The sequence below is a fragment of the Propithecus coquereli genome, unplaced genomic scaffold (genome assembly GCF_000956105.1).
Source record: "Propithecus coquereli isolate 6110/MARCELLA unplaced genomic scaffold, Pcoq_1.0 Scaffold383, whole genome shotgun sequence".
In the NCBI taxonomy this organism is placed as follows: Eukaryota; Metazoa; Chordata; class Mammalia; order Primates; family Indriidae; genus Propithecus; species Propithecus coquereli.
This window is the reverse complement of record NW_012149541.1, coordinates 583,760-595,832: the sequence shown is the minus strand read 5'-3', so window position 1 is coordinate 595,832 and position 12,073 is coordinate 583,760. Positions and strand designations below refer to the sequence as shown.

The window sequence follows — 12,073 nt, the reverse complement described above, 5'->3', positions numbered from 1 at the left end:
CTGCCAACCTAGAACTTCGACCCTTTCTGGAAACTTCTTGAACAAATGAACAACTGTAAAGAACTGGAAAAAGTAAACAACAACAACAAAGGGTGCATGTATATTGTGGAAGAGAACCATTAAAAATTGTATCTAAAGAACAAATGTTAGGATTATGGGTCTTGTTCAAGTAGGTTGTACATTCTTGGAAAGCAGCAACTGAGGCACTCAAGAACAAGATCTACTAGTTAAGCCCTGGAATAAAATACAGTTGTGATCCTATGATCTGATGAATGTCTTTCTTCCCATTATGCAGCCAGGTTCATGTTCCAGAAAAAGGAAAGATGAAAGCAGTACCATGCTAAAGACTGTAGGAATATTTTAATTCATGTTTTAATTACATTACATAATAATAATAATATCACAGTCTATTTTACAAGTTAAATGTGTGAGGATGTATGAAATAGAAATGGTAGGAAAAAACTAAACATGGGTCAGGAACATGAATTTGTCCAAAACCAGAGACCAAAGGAAGATGTGTAGCCTGTAGGAGGAGAGAGGGAGGGTGGCAGGGTACAGTATTTGTTCATGGTATGTGTTTGTTCCCTTGTGTTTACGCTAGGAAGGAGTCCAGGCACGTCCCCTGCCCTGGTCTGGGGTTGGGAGTTTAGTCTGGTCAGTGGAAGATGGCAGCTTGGGAAAAAAAGCCATCTGGTTACCTACCACCGAGCTGGTCCCCTGGTGGCCACAGGTGTGTTCTGTCGTAGAGGGAATTAGGGGTGGAAGTCTCAAAAATCAAACATGTGGAGGAAAAAAGTAAACAGTTTCCTCCTCCCTCCAAAAAGCACAAATTCTTGAAATGCACACACATTCTTCTCTCAAACATAGAAAAGTCTCACTCTGGATGTGCTTACAAGAAGATCGTCGTCAAAAAATTTTGTTTCTATGATAACGTTCCCACTGTAAGTAATGAGAGAAACAAAGAGGGCAAACGACAAAGAGCAAGCATGTTAGGCACAAGATTTCACTTCCACAAAGCAGTTTCTAGCTGGGTTCACTGGGCCCATGGACATGCACCTACCTAGAGCCTGAGCTTAGGGACATTAAAATCTTTGTCCATATGGTTAGCAGTCTAACATGACATTTAACTTATGTGATTAGGTTTGTCCCTGTCAAGCTCAGAAATCAGAAGTGAGAACACATATCCACTACTTGGTGCACTCTAAAGCCCTTAGTAGAGTGCTCTGCACACAGGATGCTTATAGATCCGACTGATGCTGACACCACATTTATGGACACCTTTGGCTGCTTACACATGGAAGCCTGCAGACCTCAGGGGTAGTATCCTTCCCTCCAACACCTACTATAGTGCACAGCTGGGGTTTTGCTTGCCCTGCATTTGCCCTCTTGCCTTTGGGTAACAGCACTCTGCTCTTCATTTGGGGAACCACCTTTACTCCAGTCCGTGTGTCAATTGTGTGTTTCTTCCCTCACCTGGCAAAAAGGTGAGCAGGCTGGGCATAAAAATCATAAAAGTATAATTCCTGGCCTGGTACGGTGGCTCATGCCTGCAATCCTAGCACTCTGGGAGGCCAGGGCTGGAAGATTGCTTGAGCTCAGGAGTTTGAGACCAACCTGAGCAAGAGCAAGACCCTGTCTCTTACACAAATAGAAAAAAAAAAAAAAAAAGCCAGGCATAGTGGTATGCGCCTGTAGTCCCAGCTACTCAGGAGGCTGAGGCAGGAGGATGGTTTGAGCCCAAGAGTTTGAGTTTGCAGTAAGCTAGGATGACACCACTGCACTCTAGCCTGAGCAACAGAGCAAGACTCAAAAAAAAAAAAAAGTGAGCAAAGAATGTAACTTGGGCCAATCAGACTCTCTGCTCTGAGCAGGATCCTTCCTATGGTTGTTCCTTGAGGAAGCCATCCATGGATTCTTGCCCCCTGCAGCTTCCAAGATGCCCCAGGTCTCCTCTTTACTCTTTAACTCTGTTGTATCAGCCATAGCCTGTTTTTGTGGCTTTACAAACAAAGAACCCTAAATGATACATCTGTATTGTGAGGGTGGAATTTCATTTTTCTTCGTGAGTATCTCAGTGCTTCCATTTGTAAAACAGGAAAGACTATGACCTTACTGAATCACTCTTAAGCTAAGGGCACCTGTTTCTGTGAGTTCTAAAAAGTTAAATATAGGCCAGGTGTGGTGGCTCACGCCTGTAATCCTAGCACTCTGGGAAGCTGAGGCAGGAGGATTGCTTGAGCTCAGGAGTTCGAGATCAGACTGAGCAAAAGTGAGACCCCTGTCTCTACTAAAAATAGAAAAATTAGCCGGGCATCATGGTGCATGCCTGTAGTCCCGGCTACTTGGGAGGCTAAGGCAGGAGGATCGCTTGAACCCAGAAGCTTGAGTTTGCTGTGAGCTAGGCTGATGCCACGACACTCTAGCCCAGGCAACAGAGTGAGACTCTGTCTCAAAAAATAAATAAATAAAATAAAAAATAAAAAGTTAAATACAGACAGTCCCCTACTTATGACAGATTGACTTGAGATTTTTTAACTTTATGATGGGTTTATTGGGGTACTAAATGCATTTTTGATTTATAATATTTTTGACTTACAATGGGTTTGTCGGGATGTGGCCCCATTGTAAGTTGAGGAAAACTTGTACTGTTTTTTGGGGCTCTAAAAAGCGAGATAAGACTTAACATTATGATGTTATCATAGACTTAATGGTTTTAGTACCTGAAAGAAATCAGGCCTGGCCAAGAAGTGAAATGAAGGTTAATATAATAAAATCTAAAAAAAATGCCTTCTTAGTTGGGGACAGTGGCTTACACCTGTAATCCTAGCTTTCTGGGAGGCCGAGGCAGGAGGACAGCTGTAGCTCAGGGGTTTGACACCATGCTGAGCACAGTGAGACACCGTCCCTTAAAAATAAATAAATAAATAAAAGAATATAAAAATTAAAAAATGCCCCCCTATTCTAACTCTGTACTTTCCAAGGGTAATTAATAACCAGCAGATACATTTCTGCTGGTAATTAATTATAAAACAAGTAAATAGGGTACTCAAAATTTGACCGGCTGATAGAATATAAAAACAGCTACTACTGTAATTAAAAATCTATCAAAGAAAAAAACTATTAAAAACTTAAAAAGTAGAGCTGGGTGCAGTAGTGCACACCTGTAGTTCCAGTTACTTGGGAGGTTGAGGCTGGGGGATCACTTGAGCCCAAGAGTTTGAATCCAGCCTGGGAAACATAGGGAGACTCTGTCCCTAAAAACGAAAAACAAAAAAACCCCAAAAAGACAAAACAAAAAAACTTAAAAAAGTAAATAACCTTTAGTTAACAAATTCGATGTGGCTTTCATAAAGGACGTGCTGAAAGAGATGATTTAATATTAAACAATTATCTGTCAGACTAACTCTTAGAAGGTGCTATTACTACAACATATGAGAGATTAACATCTTTTCCCAAGAGAAAATAGAAGGTGGGCAGCTATTGACAGTGTTTTTGGACAAAAAAACAAGTTGATTGTTCTTTGAGCAGGAAGCAAAGCTATTAAAATGGTGAGCTATTTTCTGAAAAACTGTAACCAAGTATTATCCTCTCAAACAGAATTAGGACTTTGTCAGATTCTGTTAAAGGTGATTCAAGCAAAGTACAGAGATACCAGAAGTATGGCAGTCAGAAAAGGGAGCAAATTAACATAGATTTGTCATATACTGTATTGCAGTTTTCTTCCATATCATCCCATTTTACCTTCATTACACCGCTATGAGAGATAATTATTAATTCTATGTTTAGAGATGAAAGACTAAGGCTCAGAGAGATAAAGTATATTATTGCTCAAGATGACAAAGGCAGTCAGGGTGAATCAGGAATTTAAAACCTGGTCTAATCTAATGTTTTTGATTCTTTTCACTTTATCACACTGTCTTTTTCATATGACAAAGGTCAGTGATTTATAAACTAACATCCCCCTGGATACTCTTTTATCCTTATTTTTCAACCTAGTTCCCTGCCCACTTAACAGCACCAAGAGTCCCACCTGCCTGGAATGCCTGCTTCTAGACACACTTCATAATTTCCTGAGACCTGCTCACTCACGTTAAGACGCTTGCTGGCATCATCTGGGACTCGGGTGCTGCCTCTATCAAGGACTGCCAGGTATTTGTGGAGTTAGGGATCACAAAGCCAAACTCGAAGAACCATTCTGAAGGAAGAAGGAAAAGCCGGAGTGAGCAGGTGCCCCAGTATAAAGTTTAGGGGCTCTTTGTCCCCCTCCTTTAGAGTGAGCCTCTTCCTACCCCGAGAACCACCAAAGGAAGCTATCAGAAACCTCCCAGATAAGAGGTATATAAAAAGAACATGGAGGCCTCCTTTGGGCTGTCCTCTGACCCACACCGGGTTTGCTTCCTGTGCTTTGGGGTTGGGACTAGGACCAGCTAGCAGGATACAATATAAGCAGCATTTTCTTAGAGGTAGGTTGGATGTAAACTATTAAACAGAAGTAGGCATTTTCATTTGCAGTTTAGCTCTAAGGTGCTTATGTGCCCTCTTACACTGCATGGTGAGAACTCAATGCAGAGTGGCCTTGCCAGTCAAATCCTACAATACTGTATGTAGAGCACTGTACTAGGCCCTGCTCACAGCAGATCCTCCACGACCACATCACAACACCATGTCAGCACCAAACCAGGCACCATCACCTGGGCTCCCAGTGTCAGATACCTCAAAGCCTCTTGTAATGGCCAGCTTTGTTTTGGTTTGTTTTCACTGGGAGTCCTCAGTCTTGCAGAGTGTAGGAATCTTACCACAAACTGAGTTGTAACATGAATGTTATCAAAGCACTGCTTTAGTTTACTCGGTCTTGCCTTTTGTCCCTGTCACCCTAACCCGATTTCAGGCACGCAGGCAGCAGAATACCTTCCAGGCATTGCCCTTTCAAGTAAACTTTTTGTTCCAGGCGGAATTTTTCCATTTGCTCTGCTGAAGAAAAGTTCAATTCTCGAGACACTGCCTTGCACTTGAGGATCTTCTTGGGAACACGGGCTGATAAGAGAAAAATAAATGTTGAAGCCATACTAAATGAAAACCACATGACTATGATGCTTCGAGCTTCTGGCAGCTTCTTGCAACTGATTTAGAGAACATGTCCTATTTGTTACATTTCAGATAATGCCTTGCTAACTGCATTATATGCTTTAGCTGAAGGCAGAGGTCTCCAATTGGTCAACTGTATCTGAAAAGTCTTCAAGGAATACCAGATTTAGCGCATTTTAAGGGCCTCACCTAGACACACCTTAGGAAGGGGGCTGCATGAGTACCTTCTCTCTACTCTGTTCTATTGGTTTTAACCCCACATTTTTTTCTTTTACTTCAGAGAAAAAAATGAAAATTTTCTGTTGGAAAAAAAAGAGGCGATCTTGGTTTATATCTTTGGGTATGTTCTAATGCAAAAATTTCAGCACAAAATGGGTTTTGGGAAGTGAGAGAAAGAAATATAAGAAAGGAACTAAAAATGTCAACAACATCTGGATTAACATGCTATGTCTTCAGAGGCTTACCCACCTACTAGGTATGTGTTAACCTAGCTCTCTGATGCCCAGGCCCTGTTCTGGCATTGGTCACAGCCCTCTGCTGACAAAAGGTTGGAAAGTACCTTCATGCTCCACACCAGGGACCGACAGGTCTTCTGTTCCTTGCCAGAGTATCTTCCCTGTCTCAGCATCCCGAAGGTTCATCCAATTTCTGATCAAATATGATTAAGGCAAAATAAGACATTGAAAGTGACTCCTACTTAGTACTCTAGGTAGTATGAGTTGCTCCTGCCCACTCTTGTTTACTTTTTAGCAAGTCTGCCAAACTAAGTGCCATGAAAGGAGGTAAGAATGTATAAGAGAGTCCAAAGGACATCTAAAGAAAGAAGCAGAGACCTAGAGAAGATATTTTGTCTACAACATAAGAATCCATTGGGCTGTACATGGTGGTATATGCCTATAGTCCCAGCTACTTGGGAGGCTGAGGCAGGAGGATTGCTTGGGCCCAGGAGTTTGAGGTTGCAGTGAGCTATGATAATGCCACTATACTCTAGCCAGGGTGATAGACTGAGACCCTGTGTCAAAAAAGAAAAAAATCCAAAGACTGCACACATCTAGAAGTTGCAAGAAAGGGACAGAAAATGAAAAGTGTAAAACTTAAAATTTACCAACAGAATCTGACCAGCCAAGATAAAACACGTGAAGAAACAAGTATCAGAGATATCCCAAGGAAATGACTCATGTAGTTCACCCTACAGTGAAGATCATAGACTATAAGCTTCACCCACAAGCACAGGACTGTCAAATAGCTTCTTAGTACCCTGTTTCAAATATGAGAAGACAGCCAAGTACCACCAGAAATTCAAGAAAGCATTTACTATGAAATATGGACCGAAACAAACTAAGAAAAAAAAGCAACTTAGAGGAAAAAAGAGACTACAGACAAAGATACAAACTTTTAAAAAGGAACATTAAAAAAAAGACACATGATATAAGCCTTAAAGACACTATATATTAATACAATTAAATTTTGTATATTTTAGGTGATTTTCTCTGGCTCGAGGTTACAACTTAATGGGGCTGGTCAATTAGTATTATCTTTTAGTCAGAAAATGCCTTCTTATCCAAAGTATTTATATTTTCTCGTTTCTGTACTGTTTAATACAACAAATGAGTCAATAATATTCATTTAAAGAAAAAACATGCAGGCTGGGCACGGTGGCTCATGCCTGTAATCCTAGCACTCTGGGAGGCTGAGGTGGACGGATTGTTTGAGCTCAGGAGTTCATGACCAGCCTGAGCAAGAGCGAGACCCTGTCTCTACTAAAAAACAGAAAGAAATTAGCTGGACAACTAAAAACATATATAGAAAAAATTAGCCAGGCATGGTGGCGCATGCCTGTAGTCCCAGCTACTCGGGAGGCTGAGGCAGGAGGATTGCTTGAGCCCAGGAGTTGGAGGTTGCTGTGAGCTAGGCTGACGCCACCGCACTCTAGCCAAGGCAACACAGCCAGACTCTGTCTCGAAAAAAAAAAAATAAATAAATAAAAAAAACCCAAAAAAATAGTCCAAAGGTTTTTTGTTCTATTTTTTAAAAAAACAATGGACAAACCATTAAAGGAAAAGAAAATTAATATTATGCAAGTATAGAGGCTAAGTCTGCAAAAGATGGTTAATATTTGTAAAGAGATTGAGCTTCAGATAAATACAGCTGATAGAGTTAACAAGTATCCTCTTTTTTTTAATTTATTTTTATTTTTTTTAGACTAGTCAAGTGCAGTAGTGAGAAGGGTGGAAAGTAGTAGAACAAGGAGTTCAATCTGTGACTGTGAACAATTAAGTGAGATAACTCACTACCTTCAGACCAGCCCATGTGTCTTCTTTTTCTTTGCTGTCTAGCAACCAAACCTTTTCCCAATAGTGCCTTGCAGTCTCTCTTCCCTGTGGCAGGCAGTGGCTGCTCTGCACTACAGTAGCTGTTAGGGCTACTCTCCCAGCCTCGGTACAGCTGAATGTGACCAAAAGAAGGCTTAGGCTTGGACACCTAGGTATCCAGTGCTAGGGTCCTGAAGCTCTAGTCACACAAGGACTTGGGGAAGAGTCAGCAGTTCTTCAAGGTGGGGACGGCAGGGACATGCCAAACTGCCCTTTCCTGTTTTGTGGCCTTAGCTATAGGCCCTGGTCCCCCAACTTCCAGGCAGTTCCAAAAGCCCCAGATATTCCTTTGGTCCTTTCCCACTGTTTGAATAGTTTGCAATGGAGAACCCTGAAAAACACAGCTGAATGGCACCATCATGTGTGTAATGGCACTACATTTAATCCCCTGAAGAGATTCTTTCTAGGTTTTGCTGCTGTGTAAGAAAAGTCACAAAAGATAACCGGGGGTGTATCTAGTACAGTGCCTGGAATGTGGTGAGGACTCTAGCTTCTGTGACCTCAACATCCTTGTGAGCACCCCTGCATGAACATACCATCACTTTAAGGTTGTATTGGTTGTGCTACTCTCCTCTCGGGTGTGTAATTCCTAACAGACTCTCCTATCTCAGTACATTTCCAGGCACTGCTGCTTCTCTGTACCCACATTGTTATATCCCTCCTCTGCTTCATATTTTCAAACTCTACTTGTTTTTTTTTTTCAACTAAATTCAAAAGCAAGTCAAAGTATACATACTTGCTTAGGTCATGTCTTATAATTCTAATTACTATAAATATGCTTACGCATCCTGAGATTGCTATATATTAAGAGAAAGCTTCCTCAAATGCAGAAGGAAAACAGCAGATACTACTGCTCTATCAATCCACTCTGAGCTCAGATCTAAACAGAACTGTCCCAGACATCTAAGTCCAAGGTTTTCAGAAGACACAGATCTCATTTGACTTGCTCTTTTCATTTTTTCACAACAGATAGTGTTCTATGCACCCAATATAGCAACATGGACATCAGACTTAAATTAAACAACAAAACTAAAATTACTTCTATAGTTCCAGGTTCACAGGCAGGTGAGGCATTCTAGCAAAACTACTGCAAGAAAGGCCCTGGAGGAAGGGTCCCTGCACAAAGCTGCTCTGGATCAGAGTTATCTTCCAGAAAAAGCACTACTGCTACTGGCCCAGGTCAACAAAGAAAAGCCTAGGACCGGGGCTCTTTATAAATTAAGTTGCTGAAAAGAACAAAGTTTTAAATTAGAGTCTTCTATCTGATATTTAGTAGACAGTGAATTTAAGATTACTCCATTTCATAATAAGGGAGAAAAGCTGCTAAAAATACATTGATCTCCAAAACACAAGCATTTCTTCTCTTTATAAATAATCACGTTAAGGACTTAATTGATTATCTTCTTGGGAAATATATTTTATAAAAACATCTTTGGCTGGTTCAATAATTATACATTTCCTGCACGTACCTTAATCCAGAAAATTATCTATCAGTGTCTATATCATGTGCTTCATTTTACAATCCTTAACAAGACTTTTAAGATTTTAACCTCAATAAATAACACAAAATTAGAGAAATTCAAAGAGCTCCATCCAAGAATGTTGGGATGGAGGCTACTTAAGTCTCCTGCAAATTCTGTAATTCTGGGGGGTGAAAAGGAGCTAAGAGTTCATGGTAGAGATGCAGCTATTTGGGAATAGCTTTATAAATCACAAAAATGCAAAACCATGATAGCCTATTAGTAAAAAGAATAAAAATTATTAAGGTAGGTATCTTAAGATAATAACTGAGAAAAGCTGGTCCTCAAAAGAGGAAACATTTAACTAAAAATGTTAGAAATGAAAGGCAAACTTTGATGACTGGTCATCACCGGGCTGAAAACACTTTTAACAGCTTTTTGCTAACCATATTTTTCAGAGAAAAAGAGCCAGAGTTTTAAGACTCAAAGGTCAAGTCACTTCCAATCTTGAGAGAGGAGGATTAGGTGGACAAGCTCTAAAGGAGAGGACTGGAGTACTATTTATAAATACCACACTCTGGGTCAGCCAGGTCTTTTCTCATTTGAAAGCTCCCTGGTGACTTACAGAAGGATGAGCACAAAAGAACACTGCTTTACTAAGGGAAACCTCTTGCTTAGAGGAGAGCTGTCTCTGGTACCCTCTTATTTGGAGCCAGGCAGACATAAAGAAGCACTCTCATATGTAAAAATAAGAACATCTTAAAACTAAGCTTCAGAGCAAAACAATAAGCTTCAAAGCAAAATCAATAGTTTGCGAAGTATTAAGCCTTAGGACAGATAAAAAAAGGAAGTAAACATTCCACAAACATTGTGGAGGAATGGAAGACCCTTGGTTCAGGTTCTCTTATGTTTTAAAGAATAGACGTGACCTGGTATGATTTAGATGCAGTCCAATTCAGGGGTTTGGGACAGCCATGAGGTACAGAAAGCAGTGAGTACAGAAAAAGTTTTCCAATTAAAAAAAAAAAAATAAATAAATAAATTAAAAAAAATAAAAAAATAAAAAAAAAGAAAGAAAGAAAAAAAAGAAGGCAGTGTGGGAGGTGGATGGTAGAGTAGGAAGGGAAGGGTTGGGGATTGGGAGAAACCAATCAGACGAATGGGGTACTAGGTAAATTTTCTTGAGAGATGTGAATGCAGGAAATACAATAAAAGGATTTAAACTATTTTGTAATAATCATCTAGGAGAATTTTGGAATGAGTACACTGTTTCTGGGAGTCTTAGTTTTAAATGGAAATGGTCAACATCAATTTTTATGTAATAAACAGATCCACTATACATGCCAGTAGCTCACTGGCCAGTTGAAGAAGGAAGGAAGAATGAGAGAAATTAGGGTAAGTGAAGAGAGGAGAGAATGAGAGGGAATGGGGAAGGCAGAGAGGGGAAAGAGAAAAGACACGAGGCGGACACACATAGAGGGAGACAGAGACAAAGGAGGGAGAGTAAAGAGGGGAAAAAGAAAATGGGAAAAACATACAAATAGAAATGCCCACAGACAACTCAGAATCAAGAGACAGAGCCAGGACAGACGGGAACAACAAAGAAAGAGGCTCAGGAAGTTTGGAGATGAGATTCCACAGTTTTTTCCTACTTTAATATCGTGCGGTTGTCTGGGTTAGTGGCTTTCATGGGATGGTTTGAAATTGATGGGCAAAAGAGGAAGACTGACCATTCCAACTGTTAAGCCCTTCTGAATTTTTTTTTTTTTTTTTAGAGAAGAGTCTTGCTTTATCACCCAAGCTGGAGTACAGTGGTGGCATCACAGCTCACTGTAACCCTTAACTCAAGTGATCCTCCTGTCTCAGTCTCCTAAGGAGCTGGAATTACAGGCAAGTGCCACCACATCCAGCTAATTTTTAAAAAAATTTTTTTGTAAAGATGAGGTCTTGCGAACTCCTAGCCTCAAGAGATCCTCCCGCCTCGGCCTCCCCAAGTGCTGAGATTACAGGCGTAAGCCACCATGCCCATCCTGAAAATGTTAACTGGCTCATTCACAGTTTTGTATAATTTACTGTGATACTTCTGAGAATGAAAGAGGGTGTTAACTGGAGAGCACACAAACAAGTTGGTTTGTATAATGTGCTTAGAACAGTGCCTGGACATTTAGGAAGCAGTGTGTTAGCTATTATTATCATTAATAATAATTAATTATCATCTCCCATCTAGCATTCTGATTGGTTTTCTTTGCTTCCATTCTTGCCTTCTTCTCTAACCCATTCGCTTCATAGAAGGAAGGAGTCTTTTAAAACTGTAAGTCAGATGTCAATCCCTGGCTTTCTTCTGCACTTAAAAATAATTGATACCTTTGGCAACATAGCAACATCCTGTCTCTACAAAAAATAAAAAAATTAGCCGGGCTTGGTGGCATGTGCTTATAGGTCTAGCTACTCAGGAGGCTGAGGCAGGAGGATATGGCTTAAGCCCAGAAGTTCGAGGCTTCAGTGAGCTATGATCGCACCACCGTACTCCAGCCTGGGCAACAAACACCATTCTCTTTCTGCAACACACTAACACCTCTTCTTGCCTGTGCCAGACAGATGAGAACTCCTTACCCTATTCTTCACACCCTCAGGTCCTGGCTTCAGTGGCCCCTCCTCTGGAGGCCTTTGGGCTCACTCAGACTACAGTAGTTTCTGAACGTAGATTTGCCTAACTTCTAAGTTGGGGCTCCTTCTGTGCCTTGATGCCATCACCTCACTAGCGCCTGGCCTCCCCTAAGCAGACTATTTGTGATATCTCTGTCTCCCTCGAGTAGAGGCTAAATATCTCTCCACCTTTGGTATGTTACTTTCCTGGTCAAAGACTTTCAATGGATCCTCACAGACTAATCCAGGATTCTCCATATATCTCATCTCAAACTATCATTCATTCATTTATTCATTCAATAAATGCTTATTGACAACCTACTATATGGCAAGTACTAATGTAAAAGTTGCATATAAAAAATTTAGGCAGGCTGGGAGTGCCGGCTCACGCCTGTTATCCCAGCAGTCTGGGAGGCCGAGGCAGGCAGATTGTTTGAGCTCAGGAGTTCGAGACTAAAAAAATAGAAAGAAATTATCTGGACAACTAAAAATATATAGAAAAAATTAGCC

The 12,073-nt window shown here is 40.7% G+C and overlaps 1 protein-coding gene across 1 annotated transcript in view; it reads right to left on the bottom strand.

Annotated features, from left to right (window-relative positions):
- Positions 1-335: 335 nt before the first annotated feature.
- PDE6D (phosphodiesterase 6D, cGMP-specific, rod, delta) overlaps positions 336-12,073 on the bottom strand; it is a 57,496-nt gene continuing 45,758 nt past the window's right edge. The window contains exons 2-5 of the mRNA XM_012652196.1: positions 5,645-5,733; positions 4,909-5,034; positions 4,090-4,195; positions 336-939 (exon numbers count right to left, since the gene is read on the bottom strand). Coding sequence (XP_012507650.1) covers positions 858-939; positions 4,090-4,195; positions 4,909-5,034; positions 5,645-5,733 — 403 coding nt within the window. The 3' untranslated portion in view covers positions 336-857. The remainder of the gene's footprint in view (positions 940-4,089; positions 4,196-4,908; positions 5,035-5,644; positions 5,734-12,073) is intronic.